Below are 25,217 nucleotides of genomic sequence, written 5' to 3'. Positions count from 1 at the left end.
GCTCTTTGCTAACAGCTTAAAATGTCACATCAGTTTAATTTCATGGAGGCGAGCGGGTTGGAGAATGACCTCCTGTGCTTGGTGCAGTTTGAGTCAGGTTGTTACTTTCTCAGGTTGATGCTTTTACATTAAAATACTGCACATTGTGTAAACACTGCGATACAGTGTGTTGGTAAAGTGCAGTTTTATTATGTAACAGTGCATGAGATGAGGACTTCCCTTGTATGAACACACACATGGATCGCCATTTTGTCAGTGGCGCATGCACACAGTTGACGAGATAGTAGTAATAATAGTAAACAGTTTTATGTCCAACTTCTTTCTCTGCTTGTACAGTATGTAAATATTGTGTTGTTATTCTGTGATTCTGAGCTCTTGCATTGACCTCAGCATTACAAATAAACACCTTATCATTATCACCTGCTACTCCTTAGGCAAAGGTGTCTGTTAAACTTTTCATTCCAGCCTGAGGTGCATCTTGTGCAGGAACACTCTGGGCCAACTAAGCTGGAGCTGTTCTAATAAAAGTTGTGTTATCTTTTTGTCTCATTAAACATTAACATGAGTTGAATTGTCACATTTGTCACTGTGCCCCTTTTAATGGCCAGTTGTGCGGTCGAGGTTGTGCATCCTTGATCAAAGCTGACCGGTGTTCCCCTCTGGCTGCACACCAGGCCAATAACAAAGAATAGCTTTGCTAATGTTCTCCTTATTCAGATGGTAGCTATTACTATTCAACATAAAGTTCATTTAGTGCCTGCTGTCTGTGTGTGTGTCTGTGTGTGTGTGTGTGGCCATTGCTGCTTTGGTTGATGAGGGAGATCTTTATTGCCCCTGGCGCTGTTGCTCGTGGAAATCAATGTTTGATACTTGATAAAGGATTTAATGCTGAAACATGCCCTCAGCTTCTTCCTCCACACTCAAAGAAATCACTCTATTGAAAACATTGTGCCTGTGTTTGCCAAGTGGTGGTATTTACCTTCATGCATGTATCTGTTTGTGAATGTGTTGGCAGGTAACAAGATAGCTGTGATTACCTGATGTGCCTTGTGTCCACTCACTGGGTGTGTGTGTGCAGCGTCCAGAGTGGTGTATAACCACTCCAGTGCTCCCTGTATGTATCGACCAGTCTCTGGAATGGAGAAATGCCTGCCCAGCACACAAAATCAATGGCTGCTGTTTTCTTCCCTCCTGTTATCTGCAATGAATACAAAGCACATATTGTAGTCCACAAGACACACACACTCATGTACCTCATCTTTATGTCTGCTCCCCCCCCTTTTTTTTTTTTTACAACTGTGGCAGGGGGTCATAGAGGGGCCCACAGGAGATTGAGCTAAATTACAAGTCAGTTACACTTAATTGGGAGAAATATGGCTCTCACAGTGTGTTTTCTCATTCGGAGTGTGTTTGCCGCCAAGTCTTCTGTCACTTTGCAAGTCTTGAGTGAGACCTGCGTAGCTGCGGCTTTCATTGGACTGCAGAGTTTATTGTTTCTTCTACTATATACACCGCTGTGCCAGCACATCAAACAAGGCAGCCAGGAGTGTGAATGAAACATCATCTGTCTTCCATTGTGTTGTTGAGTAGCATTAGCCAAGTGGCCAACGAGTGTTTATTTAGCCAGTGGGCAGTCCATTTTTATTGCAGGCACAGTTGCACCCTGTGAGCTCGAGCCTGTTTTCAGCCATTGTGCAAGTGTTCCTCCCTCTGTCTCTCCTCTTTTTCCTCACTGTTCTGAACCCTTTCATTCTCACTGTCTGTCTCCCTGTCATGGATTATAGGTGGTGGTGAGAGGAGGAGGAGGGGGGAGGTGGCAGATTAGCGCCGGCCGTCCAGCGGGTCCGTCTGTCTGCCGTCAGAAAGTAGAATTCATTTGTGTGATCCAGATGCTTATGTTCAGCTCTCTGTGACTCTTGTTTGTGTGTGTGTGTTGTTGCTCAGTCAGAGGAGAGGATTGGGCGCTGGGCTGGAGGGGCGGGGGTGTGTGGTGGTGGTGGTGGTGGTGGTGGTGCGGGCTAGCTCACATCCGCTATGCAGCTTTTGTACTTGCTTCAAAGAGAACGGCTATGACCTGATGTCTGTATACCCTGTTTAACCGCACTGACTGTGTACACACAACTGTGTACTGACATGTATGCATGACATAAGCCCTGTGCGCCACGATTATAGAGACAGAAAGCTGTTTATTTTTTATTATAGTACAATATTCGCAGCTTTAGGGATGTGACATTTGTTCAGAGAAATTCCTCAAATCGTGGTAGAAATAAAAAAACATGTCAGAGGGAGTCTGACAGACATACAATAGATCAGCACCTGCATTTAGAAAATCAAGGGAATGTTTTGATTCATAGTGTAGATAGATATTCTTTTAAGATTGTATTCTAGTCTAGATGTAAATGAGATAAGCTGCAGTGAATATATTTATTTAAAAACAATTGTCTTCTTGCAACATGTTTGGGTTTTTGCCGGTTTTAAAAGCTGCCAGTTGAAGAAGCTAGGAGTTCACGCTTTGCTAATACACTTTGTATGTTCTGTTCACAAAGATCCTGAACCACTGCAGTAAATTGTCTGTTAAAGAGTGATTGACTCTTCAGATCTGTCAAATCTTTTGTGCACTTTTTGTTAGCAAGTTAAGTTTCAGTTGTTAGTTGCGACCCTCCTGGAAAGAAGACAGATTGAGCAGGTGGGGGACTGCGCAGGCAGGGTTACTACAGAGAAGAGGTAGGGTCCCCTGTTGTGGCTGGCTGCTTCATGCATCCAGGGTGGTAGCTGGGTTGATGGATGGACCTAGACTGGAGATCTCAATGAGTGCTTCAGAGCAGGATACTGGGGGAGGTCTGTGTGGTTCCTGAAGGAAGTGCTGTTTGAGGGAGGAGGGGTGAGAGAAAGGCAAAAAGACCTGTCATTAATCAAACTCCCTCCACCTGCCACCTCTCGTCCCTGTCTCCTGTCTTTTCCTTATTCTTCATGCCACCCCTCTTCAGACATTTCTAAGCATTTTCATGTGTAAGCGCAATCCTCTACTGTAAGCGACCCTTTCGCAGCCTTTGGGAAGCAGCGTACTCCCTCCCAAACACCACTTTGGGATGTGTTTAATGCTATTACGAGGTGGCAGCTCAGGCAGCGCGCCCTCCGACAAGGAGAGATGGACTCATGCCGGGGTTAAACACGACTTGGTTTTCTTAATTCACTTAAACTCTGAAGCTCCCTCCCTGTGCCACCGTCCTCTTAACTTCTAGGTCAGCTTGGTCCTCTAATGCCCGACTGAGACTGCCGTAATGCGATGGGCTTCTCATTTTGCTGCTTTGGGGTCAGTAAGAACATTAGGAGGTACTTCGACAGGTCAGAAGTCTTAGCTAATGCTCATGTGTGGGTGTGTGTGTGTGTGTAATTCCCTGACGCTACATCACTGGCAGGAAATCTGGATAGAATTGATAATTATTTAGCGACCTGAATAGCTGCTATAAGCACCCTCAGAAAAACTTTGCTTTTTTAAAACCATTGATTTAGGCAAGAGAACTATTTCCTCAACCCTGCAGGAGATACAAAAGATTCTATATACATGTATACATTTCTTTAAATAGTTGAGAATTGACAGAATGAAGGGATCTCTGGTCACACAGCAGCATGTTTTTATCCGTTTCTGTAGATGATTGGGTTTAGTATTATAAGACAGTAATCATGCAGCTAACTGCTAATAACATTAACAACAGTGCAATAATTAAACAACTCAATAATTATTCCCCCGGCTTGGCCTTCTCTATAAACATCAGCACTGCTCTTTTATCTGCTATTTCTTGTCTATATATTAAATGAACAACGGTGCAGGCTCATTAAAAATGCATGTTGCACATTGAACTTAGGAGACCAATTATCCCACCTAGCTCCTTTACAATAGCTGATAATAAAAGCGCCTGCAGTGGGCCAGTCACTGATAGCTTCACTGCATCAACCATGATCGCCCCTCACCTCTCTCTCCTCCACTCTCACTCCAGCAGCCTGTTGTCTTCGCAGAGATCGTCAGTAAACAGGCTTTTCACTGGATTTGACGGAGTGCAGTGTTTTTGATCTGTTGGGATTTGTGCGTGTTTGGGTGGGGCGGGCTGTGAGTGTCTTCTAATGCTGCTACGCTCTGCAGGTGGTGATGGACAGTGGTGTTACAGGAGTGCTCGTGGCACACATATACACGTGTGTAAACATGCACAATAGACGAGGCTGTTAGAGCACACATCGTGCCATCATGCTTTCTGACAGGAGTGTGTGGAGAAGATCAGAGCGCCTGCAGCACGGAGGCTGCTTCCCGCCACATGTGCCGCATCAAAAATGGATGCATGTGGGAAGCAACTGCATCACTGTTGCATTTTGCAACCTGCTCATCAAAAGGCTGCGATCATTACGCACATATGTACAGCCCCCCACCCTACCACCACTTTGTATTTGTTCATGCATTTGTATGTGCATCACTGGCGGTGTAGTCTTTGAGGATCAAGGTACTTTTACCAAGTAAACAGTGTGAGAGAGGAAGGAGATGTGACAGGGTTTCTGTAGCTGCTGATTGGGTTGGTTGAATGTATACAAGCTGCACACATGGCCGCTCGTCACCACCTCCCTGCACTTCAAACAGCACAGAGCTGACAGATGATACATCTTCTTCTCGAATTCAGCAGAGTGCTGAAATCAGCTTTAGTGCCGAAATGTTTAGTCTATTAATCATTCCCAAAGACGGACCATTAATCAGCAACAATTTTGATTCATCTTTTGAGTGATTTATCAAACAAAAAAGTCACTGGTTCCAGCTTCCAAATGATGAGAATCTTTACTATTATTCACTTTACATCTTTTTAAATGGTTATTTTGAAGTTCGGAAGCACTTTTCATTATTTTGTGTCCTTGTTTGAGCAAATAATGGCTTGATTAAAAAGTAACAGGTCTTTGCACGACTTCAGAGGCTGCAGCAACACATACATGACAGGGGTCATGTATGTGTTGGGTTGATACAAAGGGTTAAGGACTGCAGATATACAGTACAAACTGTAAAGAGACACAGTTACAGTTATTTACACAACCACATTAGGGTTATGACCACCTCTGTCATTTTTCTGGTGTGGACGGGCTCGCTCTGTCTGCTAAATCCCAGGTGATGTCACTAACCTTGGTTTCAACTGCAGACAGCGTACAAAGTGTCCCTCATGTTAAACTGGGAGTGCTCTTTTAATCAAAAACGAATGATCGACAGAATCATTTGCCTTACTTTGCTTTAGTGTGTCATTTTAATTGGCCACAAAACCTGCCAAGGCCAGGAGTGTGATTTGATTTGATATGCTCCCTGGTTGAGGAAACTCCCTTCCTTCACTCCCTGTAGGTGTTGTTAAAATCAGACTGACTTCATTAATAGTCTGATCTGGATGTAATTAAGCATGAGAAGAGGGCGGCTAGCAGGGAGAGAGAAAGAGAGAAAGAGGAGAGCTAATCCTCCCAGCTCTCTGTCACCTGCGTTGACAGGTCAAGGAGAGAAAACTTAAAAACGAGGAGTATGAAGAGGTCAAGGCAGTGGAATTTTGTTGATTTCCATTATGTCAAGTAACATCTTCATCACAGGAGAAAAGCCTGTTGGAGCTGGTAAACACGAGGAGTGCAGAAGCATCTCAGCATTTGGAGATGTTTTGGCTCATTTGTCTGTGATTAGTCTGCTTGTGCCTGCTTTTGTTTTGTGCGTGTGGATTATGTGTGACACCCCCTCCTCCTTACACTTGCACACCAGTTTTTCTGTACTCATGTTTACGCAGCACTGGGTGGAAAACATAAATTGGAGACAGAGCGTTCCCCGTCTGCGTGGCTTGGAATAGGGTTTGGACTCGGAAAGCTGGCTTTCCTCTCAGGAAGTGTTGTTCCTCACCACTCTCCATAAACACTGGAAAAGAGACCCAAAGAAAAAGTCCCAGACTCACTATTTCCACTGTAAACACACAGACATACACATATTTTATCACCCCATCACCCCCCTCTCTCTCTTTCTCTATGTGTCTGCTTTATTCAGACAGAAACTATATATTTATATACCATAAGTCCTAAAGTGTAGATCAACTTTTAGATATACATGCATGTTATTTTTAAGCACAACTAATAATCTCGGTTTCGTCCATGCTTTAACTCTTACTTAGACATAGAGTCTGATTTTTCGAAGTAGTGCAAACTCTACTTTTTACTTTCTCATTCAAAGCTGTCAATATAAAAAGAGGAAAAACAGGATTTGCTTGTTTACGGTAAAACCCCTTGGTGAAAACACCAACAACTGAATTACCTCTCAGAGCAGTGCAAATATTACTTTCCAGTCTTAACAAGTGGTTGGCTTGCAGTTTCCCTTGTGTGCTGTGCAAGTTAATAAATCCACACCAATGAGAGAAGGGAGAGAAATAATGGGGAAAAAAGAAAGCTCTTTCCATCAATTTTAGTTGTCATGGCATTTATTCCCGCACTGCAGCGTTATGCTGTGAAAATATCATCACTAAGTCCTAAAAGAAAAAAAAACCTGAAATAAGACTTGAAATGTTCCCAGTTTATCATTGTCACAGCTTGGGTTTGACAACAGGGAGCGGGACTCTGTAATCTATACCAGGTAAGTTGGCTACTGTGATTTTATTGCTGTTTTTTAATCAGTTAAGTCCCATAACCATTTTTCTTTATGCAAAGAAATGCTGGATCTTCATCTGCGGTGGTAATATTAAGGACTGTGCTCACTATGCCACCCAACCTGCACAGGTCTGTGAAGAGAGAGAGAGAGGCAGAACGAATGAGTGTAAGGGAGAGAGAGGTTAGAAACCCTTTTTTTATTACATTTCCTCCGCAGTGAAAGAGGAGGCAAGATGGACACTCCATATCTCCCCGCTGCACCAGAAAACTCATCTAAATGGAAAACACATTGTCTTCATTATTTTGCGAGAGCTGAAAGAACAGGGTTGTCATGGTAACAGCCATCTGAGTGAGCGCAAGCGGGCGGCCGAGGGGCTGGTTTTAGGGCCAGAGGAATGGAGGTGGGGGTGGGAGGTGGGTGGGGGGGAGTGAGAGTAGGAGATGGATGGGTGGGAAAAAGGAGTCAGGAGGGGTGGAGAAGAGAAGAGAGGGGACTTAGATGAAGAGGGTGGAGATCGAAGGAAGACAATGGAGATGGAGGAAAGAAAAATAAGGGGAGGCCGAGGAAAGAGAGCAGCGGATGTGGATGGATAGAAGAAAGGGGAAAAAAAAAGAGAGGGTACATGAGAGGAAGCGGGGAGTTCCTTTTCCACTGGTGCCAGACAGTTCAAATGGGCAGTTAGTGGCTCTCATCGAGCAGTTCAGAGCGCCTTATTAATTTCAAGGGGCAGCAGGATGGTAGATTTCACGTTAGGAAATTTCTTCCAGCAGTGTCTCACTGCAGCCCCACTGGTGTGTGTGTGTGTGTGTGTGCACAGATGCATACTGATGCACAGTAGACAGTAGACTGAGTGCTTTGAGAAACTCGTGGAGACTCGCTCTCCAGCTACTCAGCCGGCACCCCGGTAGTCATCGACAACATGCCTGCTGCTGTCTTTATTAGTGGCTCCTGTTGAACAGCCCCCTGGCAGCAGCAAGCACAACACCAACGCCCTTCATCAAATATTTACCCCTTCTGAATCTACAAGGACATATCAAATAAAAGTGCCAAGGCAATATCTAATCCAGTCCCAGACCCTCTCCTCCTCATGAGTTTAACCGTGTTCCTGTCAGTTTAGCATCATCTCCAGGATTTGGGGTGTTGCTATAGAGAACGGTTGTTTATTTAAGTTGCCTCTCTGTTGTATAGCCGGTGGCGTTGATATGACTGAGCCCTGACACAACATCGTTTTGGCAGCCGTCGGGCGATTAAGGAAATTAAAGTAATTGCTTAAGTCTTTGTCGTGTAAATACTTCCCCCTGGAGTATTTGGCTTGGCTTTAACATCCATTAGGATTTGACATCCAACCTTGTGCCTCTTCAAAGGAGACATATCATCATCGGTATTGTTTGTGGTTTGAAAATGAGATGGAAAAGAGAAACCAAAACACTGTCAAATTAAATGAATGTAGGATCCCAGAATGTTCCGTAAACTCTGTTGTGTGTAGTGCTTGTTCAGTTTTTGTACTGCTGTCAGTCCACACTGCTTGGATGAAGTGTGTGTTTTTTTCATCCAGATTCACTGACGATAACAAAGGGCCATCAGAGCTTCAGAGGATCTTTCCCCACGTGTAGGAAATCATGTTTGTTTTTTCTCTCATCAGTTCCCTCCAGATGTGCAATCATAGTGAAGGGGAGGGGTGAGGGCTGTGGCTTGTGATTGACCGGCACTTAGGGGAAGAGACAGTCGACCGTTTGGCTGCTCTGGCTGGCTTGCTGGCCGGCTGCGTGGCTGCCTGTAGGTCTTAGTGATTCATGTCACACTGTAATTGGTTTACCTGCTCCCTGTGTGTCTGCGCTCTGAGAGGACCAAAACAAATTACCCAAGGATGACCTCTCGCCATCTCTCCCTCCTGCTCTGCAACCATTTCCCCCCTATCTCTCCCTACTTGTCGCACGCCCCTCCCTCGACTTGTAATATGTTGTGTGTATCAGAGTGTTTTTCTGTCTTCCTCCCTCCCTTCCTATCTATTTGTCTGTCTCATCTTCCTGCAGTCTGTACATACTATAAAAAGAGGCATACCAGAGCACAGTTACACTTTCAAGGCTTTATGTTTCTGTATCTGTCTGCTATATCTGACACTTTGACATGTTACCCACACATGGATGCATAAAGATAAACTGATAGGACCAACTTTGCAAATATTTATATACATATATATACACACACACACACACACACATGTACACACTTTGGTAGAGGGCTTTGTAGCGCTAAAAGAGTGTTTTGTAAAAGCTGCGGTGAAGCACATTAGCCTTTCAGTGCTGGTTTTTGCGCTCACTGTGCCAAATAATACCTGTGTGGATTGTCCCTTCAGCGAATGAAAACTGGTGCTCTGTACCATTAGGCTGTTTCATTTTCACAGCAAGCAGATGTTTTGTGTTCTTTGCTACTCATACTCTCACACAGTGGTGAGCAAACACTCAACAGAACAAGATAAATGAGTGCATCGCTCTCCCTTCTGCCCGTGCAGGAAGGTCTCTAAGGTTATTTAGTTGTTTCTGTACAAATCCACATCAAAAGATTTCACTCAGAGTGCAAAGCTTTAAAAAGAGATTTGTTTGGATAGGTTGCATCGCTGGTTACACAGACCGTTCATGTGTCTGAGGACCTGGTGCATGTGCATGCCGTGTTCCTGTAGCGTCCTTGAATCCTTTATTCTCCAGGCAGTAATGATTCTGTACATGCTGGATAAAGGTGAATATTTTTCTTACTGCATGTGAAGGTTCCTTTTTCTCCTAACAGTGATCATCCTGAACACTAAAACCAGCTGCCATGAAGGAGTGTATGATGTAGAAGTCTGTACTGTCCTTACTGTCTCTCTCCTAGTTTAATGGTGCCCGTGGACAGGGTTTGATCTGGATACCCATAAACTCCAATTCACTGCTGTCCTTTCATGTAGCTACCACAAGACCCCTATAGGCTCTCATCAAAGTCTCTCAGATCCTGTGCACTTATCTGATTTATTCCACCTCTTGACTGGCACCGTTCTTAAGTTTTTTTTTTGTGTGTGGTCTAATTTTGGATTCCATCAATAGATGCCATCAACAAATTATAATTGAATGAAGTGAAATCTAGGCACTCATATCAGCTCAAGCTCAAAACTAGAAAACATGTCTGTCTGTGATCTAATGAAGGCATGTGGAGTCGTTTCATTGACAGTTAATTGACATCATTTTTGTTGAAGTGTCTGTTTTCATTGTGTATTTTTGCTACTTTTTCTTCAGTTGTTACAATATGAGGCTGTGTAAACTCAATGAGCGAGGTCGTGCTGGTTTCTTATCTTTTTGCATTGTAAAGTTTGAGTTGTTTCAAAACTCTTGAGGATTTTTTGTTTGGTTTTCTTTTGTACTGTGTGTGTTATTTCACAGTTTTCTGCACGCTTTAACAGTAAAAGTTTGAGAATATTTTTTATGGCAATTTTGGATTTTTCTTATACAAGATCCGGGACTGGAAAAAAAAAAAGGATGCGCTGCAGGAACTGCAGCACTACAAGGTGCTTTGTACCACTGAGTGCAAAGAGGCCGGACTGGTTGCTTTTTTTGCAAGGATTGTGCTTTTGGAGTTTCATAGACAAGGGGAGAGTGTAGGGCAGGCTGGCACAGATATATTTTTGCTCTCCCTAATGACACCAATACCATTTCATGGCTTAGTGAGCAGATTGAATCACACTCTCTCTTTGTAAGTCTCACTCCCTGCTCCTGTCTCTGTTTTTCTTTCCTGCACACTCTTCATCACTCTCTTTTCACATATAGGCTATCACATGAATGTACATATGCTGGTGTACATTGGTGTGTTACACACACACACACACACACACACGCTAGTGGATGTTGTTTAATTGCATTTGGGTCAGCAGTTTGCCAGTGCTGAAACCGAAGGACATGGAATTTGTCAGTTTACCCATTCAGCAGCCACAGGGGGCGGTGTGTGAGCTAACAGCTCTGCTGGAGTCAGGCCCATAAGGTTAGCTTTACACAAGCCCGTCAGCCTGCACTGTCAATCACTCTCCTCCTCTCCTCCTCTCCACTCTTCTCCTCTCTTGTTGGGGTTTTCCTCTGAAGACCTGGTATAGTGATGAAGGCAGCACACAGAACAGGCCTTGTGTTCTCATCACACACACACACACACACTTCAGCCCTTGTGCATCACGAGTGATAGAATCTTGCTTTTTGTGACAGTGGAAAATCCTATGTGGCAGCCAGGACATACAATCTTCCCCAGCTGATATTTATAGTCCTCAGCAACTGGAACATTCTATGAAATAAGGAGTTCATTCATTCATCATGTGATGCTCAAACCCCATTCTGCTCATGGATGACCTGATTTCATGTCTCATGGTTAGATGGCCTTTGCCTATTAATGCGCACGAGACAATGCAAACAAAAACACTGGGCATGTGCACAAAGATGTATGAAAAGGAGACAGCTGACATCAAAGCTGCATATATATATATATATATATATTTTTGTTTGAAGATGAAATATTTGAATGTCGATAGAATGACCTGTGACCTCCATGTAGTGATGTACTTTGTCTCCTCTCTACATTCACCTCTAATTGCTTTTTCTAGTGTGTGATGGATTTATAAAAGGTTTTTACTGAAAACTAATTTCTACTGAAAACATCTTCACAGTAATAGAGAATCTGTACAGAGGTGTGGGGTGTCTTATTTGACCCCTTCTTCACACAGTTCCATCATCAGGACATTTTGTTCTGTCTGCTGTTTTTTTTTTTTTTTTTTTAGATTTTTTTGTTGTATTTTTTAATTTTTATGTCTCGTGTCATGTGGAAACATCCCCAAGATGGCACTATGATCCAGGAAATACATTCAAAGTAGTGGTTTGACTGTCTAAATGAACAGAAGTAAGAGAGGAGCGGGCTCCACCCTGCTCTTTTTTCGATCTCACACATCGAGTGGTGAAATAATCGGCTGTTCCCGGGAGTATCTGGTGGCACATACCTGCAATACTCCACAACTGAAGCTCCATATTTATAGATGGCAACAGAGCAGCTCACATGTCCTCTACATCACAGCTGTTTGCATTGCAGTGTTGGGTGTCACATAGCTGCCCGGTGCTCCTGTGGTTGTCACATTAAAACAGAAGATAAACACACAGCAACATTTAGAGTTTATTTTTTTTCCACCCTTGGGACAAGTCATTGCACATTTTTTTATAGAGGCTGGTGGTTATGATGATGTGAAGAGGGGTTTTGAGTTTTATAAAGCCCAGAGGGAGCGATATGACTAATAGTTGGCTTTGCTGAGAGGGAAAAGGAGAGGGGTAGAGATTAGTGGAGGAGAGGATTAACAGTCATAGCAAGTCTACAAAATAGGAAGAAACAAGGCAGGAAGACAAAGATATGATGGTGGAAGCAGGCTTGTAAAATAAATGAAGAACACGGTGGAGTGGACAGGAGAAAATAAAGGCTATAAAAGCAAAAAAAAACAAAAAAAAGGTCTGTCTATGGGAGTTTGCCACTAGAGATAATAGTGTGTGTGAGAGATGGCTGGTGGCTTTTTACAGACATACTGAGAGCAGAGATTGTGGGAGGGAGAGAGAGGCCAGCACAGCTGAGTGGTGTTGATTGGCCTGTTTGAAAACACATGAACTGCAGACAGGGAGAGAAAGAGAGAGGGAGAGAGGCTCTGTGCATTGGGATGAAGTGTCGCTCTGTGCCGTGCCATGCTGCAGCCCAAACCACATTAGAGCAAATGAATCCATTCCACCTCCTGTTATGGCAGCTCCCACACGGGGCCCCAGGAAGGAGGAGGAGGAGGGAGGGAGGGAGGAAGAGTGGCAGGAGGGTTGAGATATGAGGGACAGGCAGAGGGAAATGATAGAACAGAAAATGGAAGGTGGTGTAAGGAGGTCGCACGCTGGGTGGCTCTAATGATGTCTGAGGGCTATAGAAAAAAGCACACAGTGGAGTGAGAAAAGGAAATCTGTGGTCACTAAAGTGAAGATCATGAAGAGGAGAGAAGATCCCCCACTGTGTCCAGAGAGCTGGACTGACACTTCTCTTCATGATGAAAACGGTCCCATTTCCCTCGATTTGCTGTTGAATATGTTCAGCGCTGCATTCTACATTTCATATATTATTATATGAAACCCATCATAATTTAACTTAAAATGTTAGAAATACTTCCTCCGTCAATGTCCTAAAATGGGTGTACATTTTGGGACACATTACCCTTATACCTATGAAGAGGTGGTTCTATATTAATCTTATCTACTGGCTTACATCGTAAGCTTTATGTGCACATCCCTGTAGTCGCTGCACTTTGTGGTGACCTCCAAGCACTTGGCTAGCACAATAACTTTGTTTGCTGTTTGTTTATATGATTGTGAATTATAATTGTCCCCAAAGTGAGTGAAAAAAACTCTATGACTGCAGTTATTGATTGGACATTGACATTGCCTTCACATTATACAGTACAACTTATAATACCCTGATAGACCCACTGTAGTCCTGCTTCTACCTACACCTACACATTGCTTCCCCTGCTGACTGATCGCATCCACAAAGCTTGCTGCACTTGACAAAGGTGGTAGTCATTTGTCTGAAATGAGAAATCACTCATGCTCCCACTGATCATACACAAGTATGTGTTTGTGTGCATGAAAAAGTGTGTGCGTGCTTCTGCTGATAATGAAGAGATAATTTCCACACTCTCTCTCTGTCTCTTTTCCCCGCTGAGCCTGGCCCTTCTTGCCCCGATCCTGCCATACTTCACTGCTTTTCATATTACTCTGCTTTTGTTTCAGAGCAGTTATTTCTTGCCCCGCTTCCCTCAGCTTGTTTTGTTTTGAGGGGGAAAAAAAAGAGAGAGACAAAGAGGAAAACAAAAAGTGAGCAGCAGAGACACAGAAGCTTCCTTTGGATGTTAGCATTACTTGTGGTTTGTTACTTTGCTCTGATTCATAGCAGCATCCTCCCACTGCTGTTTAAAAGAGGAGGTTGTAATATGCTCATCATAATTGGATGTGTAATCCTCATTCTTTGCAGCTCTGGTAAGCAGTTCTGAGTGTAGCTGATTAAGATGTTGAGAAGACAATAAAGATTAGGCAGGGCCAGTCTTTGGAAGTAGCCCAAATTTCTGCAACAAAAGGAAGAGAAACATCTTTTTTCCGCATTTCCTGTGTTTTTTTTGTACAGTGAAGGCAGAGATGTCAACATTTCACTTCAGCTTACGTTACTTCCTATGATAAGATGAAAGATTGTATGTTTTATTTTGACAAGAAGCTGTGAGGAGGTGCAGTTACAGGCGGGTTTTGCTGCATTTTCACATCATGTGTTATGGAACACATTTCCCCCATAAACAGGGGTGTGGTTCTGGAGCATCCGCCAGCACGGACACTCAGTTAGTCAGGTGAGTCTTATCTCAATGACAGTCTTTCATGTTCTTCACAGAACCTGAGGGCCCATCTTTTTATTGACTCACAAAAGAGATGCGTGTAGGGCGTGTGGAAGTGGGAGGCATGGAGGGAATAAAAAAGACTCTTGGGTAAAATATGTAGCTACCTCCACCCCTTCCCTTCCTCTTTCCTTTTCAGTCTTGTCTGCGATGCGTTGGGACAGCAGGAAGGGGAGCTGGAGGAGAAACAGTTAATCAATAGCCACAAGGTCAGGCAGCCAGCACTGTGCAGGAGCGTGCCCCTGTTAGCGGTCTTTGGAGATGCCTGGCCGCTGAAGGGGATTTGTAGCACTTGTCAGGGCTTAAAGGAGCCCTCTCTGGACCACTTGCTCCAGGTGTAGTGTGTGAAAGAGACATTCTGGTTAGCAGTAGGAGCAGCAGGAGAGGGAGACATCTGCTGGATGCTGGGCGACACGACAACACAGCAGAATTAGGCCACTCAGTGTTATGGTCATGTTATTTACTGGCAGAGTGGCTTTGTGCCCTGCAGTGTTGTTTGGCTAGTCGGCGAACTGCTGCGTGTAACCTGAGCGAGAGACGTTTGCACATCCACCGTTTGACCACATTTGCTCCTGAATTCCTCCTTACTCAGGCGAACACTGCAGCTGCTGATGTTTCAGAGTTTTAAGTGCACTCCAGGTAATTCTACTCTGGTAATGCTTAAGCTCAGAGGATTAGTAATACAGTCTTATTCTCAAAGTGTCCCTTTGAAGTTTTACCGTTATGCCTAATCAAAGTGAAGAATTCCAGCTTTTGTGTTTACATGCTCTTAAGTGTGTGTCTGTGTGTGTGTAACAGAACGAGAATAATAGTGTGCATATTTGCAATACTCTTTCTAAGATAAGCGCACTGAATGATGCGCGGAGAGAACTCCCCGACTGAGCCCGGCGCTTCCATCGTATTCTGCTCTGTTTCTCCTCAGCGGGGGATCTTTGGGGACCCTTTATCAGTGCTGAGCAGCTTTTTTTTTTGCACCCAGCCCCCCACATTACCCCCCTCTCCCACCTGTGGTTACTCGGTTGGCTTTTTGTGTGGAGGAATGTGAGGTGGCCCAACACTGATGGAAGGAGGCCTCGCCGACAAACCAGCAAGATACCTATTAATCCAGAACCTGGGCTGGCACTCTTCCAAATGAAAGAGATGCTGTGAAGTCAAAGCTTATCTTCTGCTATACGTCAGTATAAATTAAGTGTCCGCGCCACACTGATAACCGTGACTGTGAGGTGTCCGTGTCCTGCCTCGGTTGCTGTGACTTCAGATATAGCTGAAAGTTTCCCTTCAGTTTGTTTCATCATGATTCTGTTTGTCGTTAACGGTTCTGCTGTGGAACATCTCAGTTTCATGCATTTGCCAAAAATATGAGCTGGAGGCTAATGGAGCTCTTCACTGAGTCGCTGCATAAACAAGCTGCCTTCTCCATTTAAAAATTTGTCAAGGTACTAAAACGGTGTTTGAACTTTACAGGATACAAACTCCACATGTGAGAAAACCTGACATTAACCCTGTTCTAATAAATGTACCTCTCGTCTTCTTCTCTTACAGAGTAAAAAAACTTTTAATGGAGTCCCGGTAGAGACATCAAGATGAACACATCAATGGACCGGCACATCCAGCAGACCAATGACAGGCTGCAGTGCATCAAACAGGTGTGTATAAAGTACTTCCTCAGCTTTCCTATACATCACTTCTTCCTCCCTTATAAGGACATCAGTTTTTCTGGCCATTAGCTCCAGTCACACAGATCATGTTGCAGAGGGTCGTAGGGAGAGGGAGGCAAATCTGGCAGCAAACACATGAAAAGACTTCAAAGAGACATAACGGACTCCTTCCCCTGGTTCTGCGTTGCCTTACATTACGTCCCTGACTCTTGACGTACACCACCCGTTGTTGTGGTTTTGCTTAAATGCTTCCTTGACTGTCAGTTTTCAAGAGACTCCTCACAGACAGATACAGACAGACATAACCCAGGGCTACCGCCTCTGCTTGTGATTAATGGTCTACAAGAACTCATAGACTGTTTGGCGAGCTGGCTGGCTGTGGGCATATTTGTTTATGCTATGTGGGTGTGCTCTTTTATATCTCCCAACATCCATATGACACCATGCCTTAGAGTGAATCAGCGAATGATAGAGCTTCAGCTCATGAGGTGACACATCTGTCTCTCTCCCTCTCTGTGGATACTTTTCCAAATGTCAGCTTTTTTAAAATGAAAAACTGGAATTGACACCACTGACTTCACAAAGCCTTCTCACTTACTTTCTTCGGCGTCACCGATAATCTCTAAATAGCTGGATTTGACGTGTCTAGCTTAATAAATGCACTAATTGTAGTTCGGTTTATATACTGCTCAGCTCTGGCTGTAATAGAGCTCGTAGTAAACCTGACTTCAAAGAGGTAGAGTTTGTCAGTGAGCGCTGAGGTTGTGGCAACTCTGCCAGCAGGGTGTTGTTTTGGTTTGGGGAAAGCCGCTGGCACAGAGCCAGGTGTTATGCTGTTCATGCAGGCAGGTAGGCACTGACTGAACAGCCTGATCCTCCACTGGCCTGAAAATGGGTAAGTCCGTCCATCATCTCACAGAGGACAATCTGTCAAACGTCTGGCTCTTTGTGCACCGAAACCCCATCGCTGCTTGGCTCCCTGTCCCCCTCCCCACCTCCCTGTTCTTGTCCTCAGCCAACCCTGAACAGCAGCAGCAACAACAACAACAACAACAGCAGCAACAAGAGCTCCAGCCCTTCCTTCTCCCTAAACCGAGCGGAGCTATTTCACTCTGCTGTCCTCCCCCTCACACCAGAGTCGAGGTTGTCAGGCAGAGTCAGTGGCGAGCGCTGCAGCAGGAGGAGCTGTGAGTTCAGATCCAGACAGACAGCTCCTGCTGTGCCAGTTCTGATTCCTCTCGCGCTGGAGGCTGATACGCCTCCCATCAAGCAGCAATAATGCCAGATTATATCACTCATCTAGAACAGGCTCTTCTCCTCCCTCTCACTCAGCAAGATCATCTCTCACTTTCTTTCTCTGCTTTTCTTCATCAACCCCTGTGAGAGTCCACAACTAACTCTATAAGGGCTAATCTTCACAACACAAAGGATGAGTCATTCAAGGCCTCTCTTGGAGCCCATGATATCATTGGAGGCTCTCAGAGATTTTTCTCTGTGGGCGGGTACCCAGCCTGATGCACTGCCTTTGAAACCAAGAGCTCTTTTTTTTCGCACGTCCCCAAAAAGCTGCCCTTTGAGTAAGCCTCACCTCTGCTGCCCCCTAAAGACAATAGTTCTACCTTCTCTGCAGGAACGCACAAAACAAGACGCTTCAGCTCTAGAAGAGAATAATAAATGCTTTCAAGTGGGCTCAATCTCGCCGACTGAACAAGCTGCAGCTCTGCGCCATTTCAGAGCTATTAACCTCCTGAGCCATGAAGAAAGGGAGCCCAATTTTAAAACCGCTTATTGTGTCCTGCCAGACTCAGTAGCCTTCAGACACTGGGAAGAAAAGCCTCAACTGTTTCAGGCCTCAGTGAACAAGCAAGAGGGACAGACAGAGACTGAAAGAGATTAGACAACACACCAACAGCTCGCATTGAGTCTGCACACATAGCTGCCAGGACCAAGGTTGTTTTCTTTGTGCATAGCCAAGTCAGCCAGTGGACTTCTGGTGCCGAGGCTCTGTTACACTCTGAAAACAGGCAATGAATGAGAGCAAGAGGGAGAAGGAGGATTGGAGGGAAAGATTTGGTCGCTGTGTGGGTCATGGGGGTGAAGGATGGGGTGTTGCCAAGAGAGATTAACAAGAAACACTGGCATCATTGTTGATATGGGTGTGATCTTCTTCCCACAATGCAGCGGAGCCCTGAGTGGGCGTACACTGGAAAGAGTCAAGGTCCTCACAGGGTCGTGCAAAAACACAAGACATTAAAGCAAGGCAGTTTGAAGGGAGAAGGCAAGGCTGCGAAACTATTTGGTTTCACTGTTTTTCCAATTTGTACTTAATGTGAAAAGAAATAACACTCATTATTTCCCATTGTTGCTAATGCCGGTCTCCTCTCTGTCTGTTTGCACAGCACTTACAGAACCCGGCCAACTTCCACTCGGCAGCAACAGAGCTGCTCGACTGGTGTGGAGATCCCCGGGCCTTCCAACGACCTTTCGAGCAAGGACTCATGGGATGTCTGACGGTACGCAAAAACACCAATTATGGTTTTGAGTTTTTCAGGTACTTTTCAGGAGACGTGAGCAAAACAATAATTAGACTGTGGATAGCAAAGTGAAAAAGACTGATGTGTCCACTTTGGACTCTTTTAGCCTACTTTGAACATATTGAGTGTTAATCCTGGACTATGCAACACGATCTTGATATGTTTGGGCTAAACCATTTTTCTCTTCTTTTTTAAAAAAATGTTGTCATTGCACCAAGACACACAATGTTCTAATAGAAGCCAGTCTGCCTTTCAGCCATCGATCTGGGTGTGTGGCCTAAAAGCTGGTATATACATATATATATATATATATACGTAGAGCACATGTGTGTATAGTGTGTATAGTGTGTGAAACAATCCTTTGAACAAAGAACTGAATGTTTCACATCTAAGATCAATCTCCGAAACAATGAAGTGCTCACGTGAGCAAACAGATAAATGCTCATTAATGTGGAAATGGCAATGAAAGCCTCTTAAAGGCTGATAAAGAGCTATACAATGGAGCCCACTACTGAGATCCCTCTCAGCATGAGGCTGTTTCCATCAGCTAAATTGTTTCATCAGACTCTAAGAGCAAACTGCTGCTAATCTGTGGAATTACTGCACGCAACAAGTCTGTGCATTCTTTCAAGGATTTTGTTGAAGAGTGCTGAATTGAAATTTAAAAAAAAAACGCCTGTGCCCATCTAATGTATGCAGAGGTTTGATCCCTTCGGCTTGCAGATGCCATCCTCTGATCTCTAACATAACTGAGCTGTCTGCTTGCTAGTTTTTTTAGTCATTCTTTTTCAAAACTGTGTCAAGTGTGGGGGTAATATGAGCGCATGCAGACACGTGTATTATTTTTGTCCGCTCTCACCCACATAGTTCACTGGGAGCTGTCTTTCACTTTTAAGTGTTTCAACAACAACAAGCAGCAAAGTGAAGCTTTTTCTCTGCTCCGGCAAATACACAAGAATATATATGAATGGCCCAGTAACCCTGCGGTGCCTCTTACAGCGCTGTTTGCACACCGATGGGGTGAATATGGGCCTGGATGTACATCCTCAGAGGGAGATTAAGCTGAAAAAAAGGCTTATGAGGTGAAACACTGTTAAATCCATGTTGAATCAATGCTAGCCTCTGTAGCTGGCTGCCTGCCTTGTGCACACTGTAGGTCAGACTCACTCACACAGGAAATTAAAGCACTGACAGCAGCATGATGTTTGTCAGAACAGTTTGCATAATATTGTTCGGTTGAATAGTTTATGTTGACATCGCATTGACTACTAAACAGCTGTAGAATGATCAATGGTTGATTACAGTCAAATAAATCTCATTATTAGTGCGGTTTTTCATTCACTGCTCGAGCAGCCCTTATTACCTGTGACAAAGGCGCTTTATGATCACTGCTTGCTGTGTTGTTGGTTCTCTAAGAGGCACCTCAGCTGACCTTGTTAATGGTAATGTGTGTTTTGAGGTCAGAGGCAGCAGAGCAGTTGTCATCTGTTAGTAGATAGAGGGGGGGGTTCCCTTTTAATAATGATTTACCCCGTCTCCTGAGTCCTATTTAACATCACTCAACATCCCTTTTATATTATATCATAGGCTCTGGGAGGATCCTGGTTAATGTCCTATAAGTGTTTAAATTCTTTTTGAAGTTGTTAACACAGATATGTTCACTCATACTCTCTTTGCTTTGTTTGTTGATCAGTTCAGAGCAACGAGAAAAATCTCAGTGTCTGGGTATTTGTACAAACAACCTTTACCCAGGAGACAGGCCAGTTCACTTAAGGGGCCAGTGCGGGCTTGTTTGAGTATAACCTTTGAGAAACTCTGCTCGCTGTGCACAGTGGCTGTGGTTTGGCTTTTTTGCCCTCTCTTAGAGAAGGATGCAGTCATCAGACCCGTCCTGACTGTGGATCACTGGAGCAGTCCAGACTGCAGACTCCACATTAATCTTACTGTGTCTGTGTGTGTCTGTGTGTTCACAGTATACATGTCTTTTTCAAGAGGAATGATTGTATCAGAAGTATTCATTGTAAACATTTTATATTACAAAATGAGCTTCGGCCTAAATTATTGAAGCAAAATTCAAAATCTGCTTCTCTCTTCAGGTGGTGAGTCGTGTTGCTGCTCAGCAGGGGTTTGACTTGGACCTGGGCTACAGGTTGCTGGCTGTGTGTGCGGCCAACAGGGACAAATTCACTCCCAAATCTGCAGGTAAGACGCAAAAAAAGCCAACAGCATGCATGCTCATACATTACACCATTTACTACTGCTGCTAATACAACATCACACAAGGTCATACATCATTAAAATAACAGTCACAGTGTACATGTCTATACTAAAAACAAAATGTGTTTTGTTGATTACAAATAAAGTGTCTGGTAAAGTTATTATCATGGATCTGTGGTTTAGAAATGTTTGATTTCTACCAACATGTACAACCACAGACATCACACAAAAAGTCCACCGAGCATTATAATGTCAAGATATTTTTAGTTCCCATTAAACATTAATGTGCTATTGAGATGAGCTGTCTGAGTGGTAGCCTCAGAAAAACAGTCTACTCAACAGTCTTTCCACACAAACCCACGCCTGTATGTGCGGCCTGTGCGCACATACACACCAAGCAAGAGGGCGAGAGAGAGAGAGAGAGAAAGAGCCAGCAGTAATGCTTTCCTCAGACATTTATCTATCAAATCCAATTTCCCCCACCGATCCATACCTCCCCTCCCCGCCTCCCACAGTTCTGCAGGAGCGGCCTGTTCTTGTACATTTGTCAAAGTGAAACGTGCAGAGGTGGGAGAGAGAGAGGGAGACAGACAGATGGATGGCTGGAGAGGTGTCGCTGATGTGTGCTGGACCACTCACTCTGCCTGACAGAGACCTGACAAAGCCGTTGCCAGCTAGTCAGAACACAGATAAACCTTTATTCAGCAATTTACATAAAGTGGGAGTAATTACAGTGAAATACTTTGATCAAACTCATAAGCTGAGTAAACTGAGCGAACTGCATTGATGCTCTGAAATTGTATCCCATAATTCTTCATATACGCTGCAACTAAATATGCACAATACAGACACACTTTTTTTGCTCACATGGTCCATGACATGAACATTTGCTAAAGCTGAATATCCTCTTTCAGTTGTGGCGGGAAGTGCCTTGTAGGGAGGAACTAAAGTGGTCAGACAGACGTCAGTGTACAATATTGATCGCTGTGTTTCTCTCTCTGTCTGTGTTCCTGTGTTGGGATAATGTGATTGTTGTCCAGGCATGGCCCGGACTGGCTGGGCCCGACTGACAGTCAGAATCATCCTCAGGCCTGCTGATGGTTCTGGGATCTAATAGAAGACGGCACTGGGTTTCAGGAAGAGCTGTTTATGCGCAGCGGACAAATGGGAACTATAGTGTAATTATACAATGCACGGGGAGGGGTGGGGTTAGAAGATATGATGCAGCCAGTCATCAAACGACACAGGCAGGCAGTCAGGGTGGGAGGCAGATGTGACTCAGGGCAGATCTTACTCAGTGAGCATCCGTTATACAAGGACGTCTGTCTGAGGAAAGAGACAGGGGGGGCACAATGCGTGCTTGAACTCAGATATAGATCCATGTGCTCATAATGATCCACAAAGATGCAGAGAAGTGTTTTGGCCTTTAGTGCTTCTTTAGCTGCCCGTGTGTCCATGTTTTAATTGTGCAGCTACAGCATAATGTTCTGTCAGTCTGCATGGCGACAGGGGCCCGCAGATCTGACACCTGAGAGCCGAGCAAGGGCCAAGGAGTCTGTGCCGCACGCTGTGGGCTCCTCAGGGGGAGAGGCAGACTTCTTTACACTACAAAATCAATCACACTGACCCTTTTTTCAGAGCGTCCTGCAAAGAAGATATTGATGAAGCAATTATTGCTGACTTACTTTTTAATAGCAACTGCAACTACAAAACTGTATCGCTGCAGGATTGAATGCAAATGCAGTGTGGTCTGACAACTTGTTTATTCAATGCTTTTGGCAATTCCACAACTGGATGTCAAGTTGTAATATAAAAGTATGCATTTCTGCCCTGTGAGACCTGTCGAGTGGAGCGGAGAGATTTTTTAGCAACAGCAGGCTGCGGCTGATGAGCTGTCTGGAGATTGTGACCCTGCAGTGAAGCCCGAGGGATTAGTGTGTTGCTCTAATCTGGAATCAGCCAGCGAAGAGACTTATCTGCTGTTAGGCAACGCAGCATTAGCACTGTTAACTCTCAGAGCCAGCGAATACACGCGCAGCTTAGACATCATTCATGCTAGTATCTAGTTATCTGTCTTTCAACAAAGAGAGGTTTCAGGTTTAGATTCTTGTCATGTCAGATTGCATTTGACACCTTCACTTTTCATCATATTTTCTATTTTAATCAGCTGACAGAGGGGAACTACTGAAGCCTACAAAAAACAAGATAATCTGTTCATCATTATCATACTTAAATTGTCTATTTGAAGTATTTAGTCAACAAAAAAAACAGATTTATTAGTGCGAGACAAGAGGAGCAACAAGCAGCAGCCTGTTTCACTCTCAGTCCATCTTTAAATCTTTGTTTATGTTTTACTTCTAATGATGCAAACAGACCTTTAGCCTTTTAGAGGTGCATTAGTGTGCTGCTGCCCTGTAACACACACACACACACACACACAGTCCTAATAGATCCTGAGCCGCTGGGCCTCTGTGAAGTTCAGCACACGGCGAATCAGATTATCCACATAATCTGTGAAAAATGCTGCAGTTTCTTTCCTCTGTAGATGTATTTTTCTGACTGTGACAGAACTCAAACAATGAAGCCACAAAATGGCCTTTGTTACCTGTCAAATAAAAGAAAGCAGAACTTGTTTTGCATGTGAATGATTTGTTCAACATGACTTCACATGCCAAAGCTCCGCCCTGGAATGATAACTTTTTTCCTTTTTAAGAAATCAACTTAATGTTTTAGTTGACAGGTTGCTGCTTGTTCTCTCTCTTGTCTTGCTCAAAGAAATCAGTTATTTTTGTTGGCTTGACATCAGAATTCAAACAGACAATTTACCACAGTGCTGAACATTATCTTTGTTTTTTATACATATATATATTAGAGTAGTTTCCCTAAATCAACTGATTAAAGGAAAATATGATGAAAAGAGTGAGGCTTTGTTCTGGTAACTCATCCCTTCCTCCCACCCACCCACTCACACACTTTGACATTACAAAGAAATTTGTTGGCAGCAGCAGTGTCAGCGCTGGGTCAGTCAACAGTGTGCTCACTGGGTGATCTGGAGTTTCATGTCAGAAAAACACAGTCACTCTGCTGGGTCAACAGTGACAGAAAACTTCCAGGGTGTGGCTGCAACTCACCCTGCATCCTGCAAACACACACACACAATTCAACAAGCCATGCATGAGGATGAACTAATGCTCCTATTAGACTGTAGGAACTCATTGCACAGTGTTTGACTGCCACACACGCTCTTTCTTCTTTGAGCCTACAACCGTCTGACATGTCTTCCATTTATCTGTTTCAATTTACTCTCACTTGATTGATTTTCTCGCCCCGTCTTTCTTTCCATATTTGAGCTGTGTGTGTAGAACCAGAGGAAGGTGTAGGCATTCTTTGTTCCTGACCCAATCAACCTTACAGACTTTTATATTTAATTACTGCTGAGTAAGAGCAGCACACTGAATTATTAACAGGAAACGGGGTTTATTTTTAGCAGGCGGGCCTCTCCTCTGACACTCTTCTGTGGTTCACTTTAGATGATGAAACCCGTCTGAAACCCCAAAACTACCTTCTCAACTTTACTATTAAGTGTATAGGAGAAAAGCTCATGGGGAAATACACATCAGGGTGGCTGTATTTGCTAGCCTCTGGCTGACCGGGTCTTCTGTCACTTGCTGCTTAATTGGTTTGGTTTACACAAGTGTGAGAGATTTCTTTTTGGTTATATCCCAGCTGAGCCGGCAGTGCGCTTGTACTCTGAACACAGAAGACTTTGTTCTTGTCAAAACCGGATGAGCAAATGATTTAAATCCTCCTTTTGTTCAGGGTTGACTGATCTGGCACCCACACCTTAGGACTCAACCCCCCACTCACCCCCACCTCACCCCACCCCACTCCACCCATCATTCCCCTCGGGGGTTTCGTTTTGACACACCCTTTTCAAGTTATATGTGTGGGCAACAATGCCGCTGTTGTGTGTGTGTTTGAATTCTGAGTGTGATATTTGTGAGACTGGGCTGATGACTAAGTGTGTTACACACAAAAGAAAACTGCTGTCACATGGAGAGTGGGCTTTCCCTTCCTTCTGGTGCACATCTTGACATTTAGGTAAGGGGAAAGAGAATAATGGCAGCACAGGCTTTTTCTTATCATTCATCCATTTTTTTTGCACCATCTTAGGTTATGTAACGGGCAGACGGAGAGATGATGAACTCATGTTCACCCTCCACCTGCCTCTTCTTTGATTCAGTTGCACTGTGCTGTTCCTCTGATGTGTCACATTTACAAAGTGTCCTCTGATGAAGACATGTGGGGGAGACATGGTCAGATTGTATTGTCCTACGGGCAGGAATCCCCTCCCTGATAAGCCTGATAACTTACTAGTTTGTCTTGAATAGATTGATCTTTCGTCTTCTCCCACTTCCTCTCTCGTGTTGGCTTCTAGCCAGCCTGCATAGTTTATGAAGCTCCTCCCCTTTATGCAAGTTTGCAATCTGAGCTTGCAGGTTTTTTTTTTCTTCTTCTGGTTTTCTTTACCCTTGCTGACAAATGGCAGTCGCATTGCTGGATTATGCATGTGTCTGTGCATTGTGTAACAGCTGAGAGGAACAGGGCAATGGAGAGCTAGGCTGAGCACATCAATAACAGCACCGTACGACAGAGGTGAGATGCACTGGAATATCTTTCCTTCTCTATCTTTGCTCCTGTTTGTCTGCGTCGGC

The 25,217-nt window shown here is 44.2% G+C and overlaps 1 protein-coding gene across 5 annotated transcripts in view; it reads left to right on the top strand.

The window, feature by feature from the left end:
* Positions 1 to 25,217, top strand: part of LOC114447103 (zinc finger MIZ domain-containing protein 1-like) — an 83,829-nt gene that overhangs the window by 42,531 nt on the left and 16,081 nt on the right. For 4 of the 5 annotated variants that reach the window (XM_028423163.1, XM_028423164.1, XM_028423161.1 and 1 more), the window contains 3 exons: positions 15,636 to 15,739; positions 18,151 to 18,264; positions 20,382 to 20,487. In XM_028423163.1, the coding sequence (XP_028278964.1) occupies positions 15,677 to 15,739; positions 18,151 to 18,264; positions 20,382 to 20,487 (283 nt within the window). In that variant the 5' untranslated portion in view covers positions 15,636 to 15,676. Of the gene's footprint in view, positions 1 to 15,635; positions 15,740 to 18,150; positions 18,265 to 20,381; positions 20,488 to 25,033; positions 25,159 to 25,217 lie in introns of those variants that run through there. The other variant, XM_028423167.1, reaches the window with a different exon arrangement.

The sequence above is a fragment of the Parambassis ranga genome, chromosome 15 (assembly GCF_900634625.1).
Source record: "Parambassis ranga chromosome 15, fParRan2.1, whole genome shotgun sequence".
Taxonomy (NCBI): domain Eukaryota; kingdom Metazoa; phylum Chordata; class Actinopteri; family Ambassidae; genus Parambassis; species Parambassis ranga.
The sequence above is the reverse complement of the archived record's forward strand: the minus strand, read 5'-3'. Positions and strand labels throughout refer to the sequence as shown.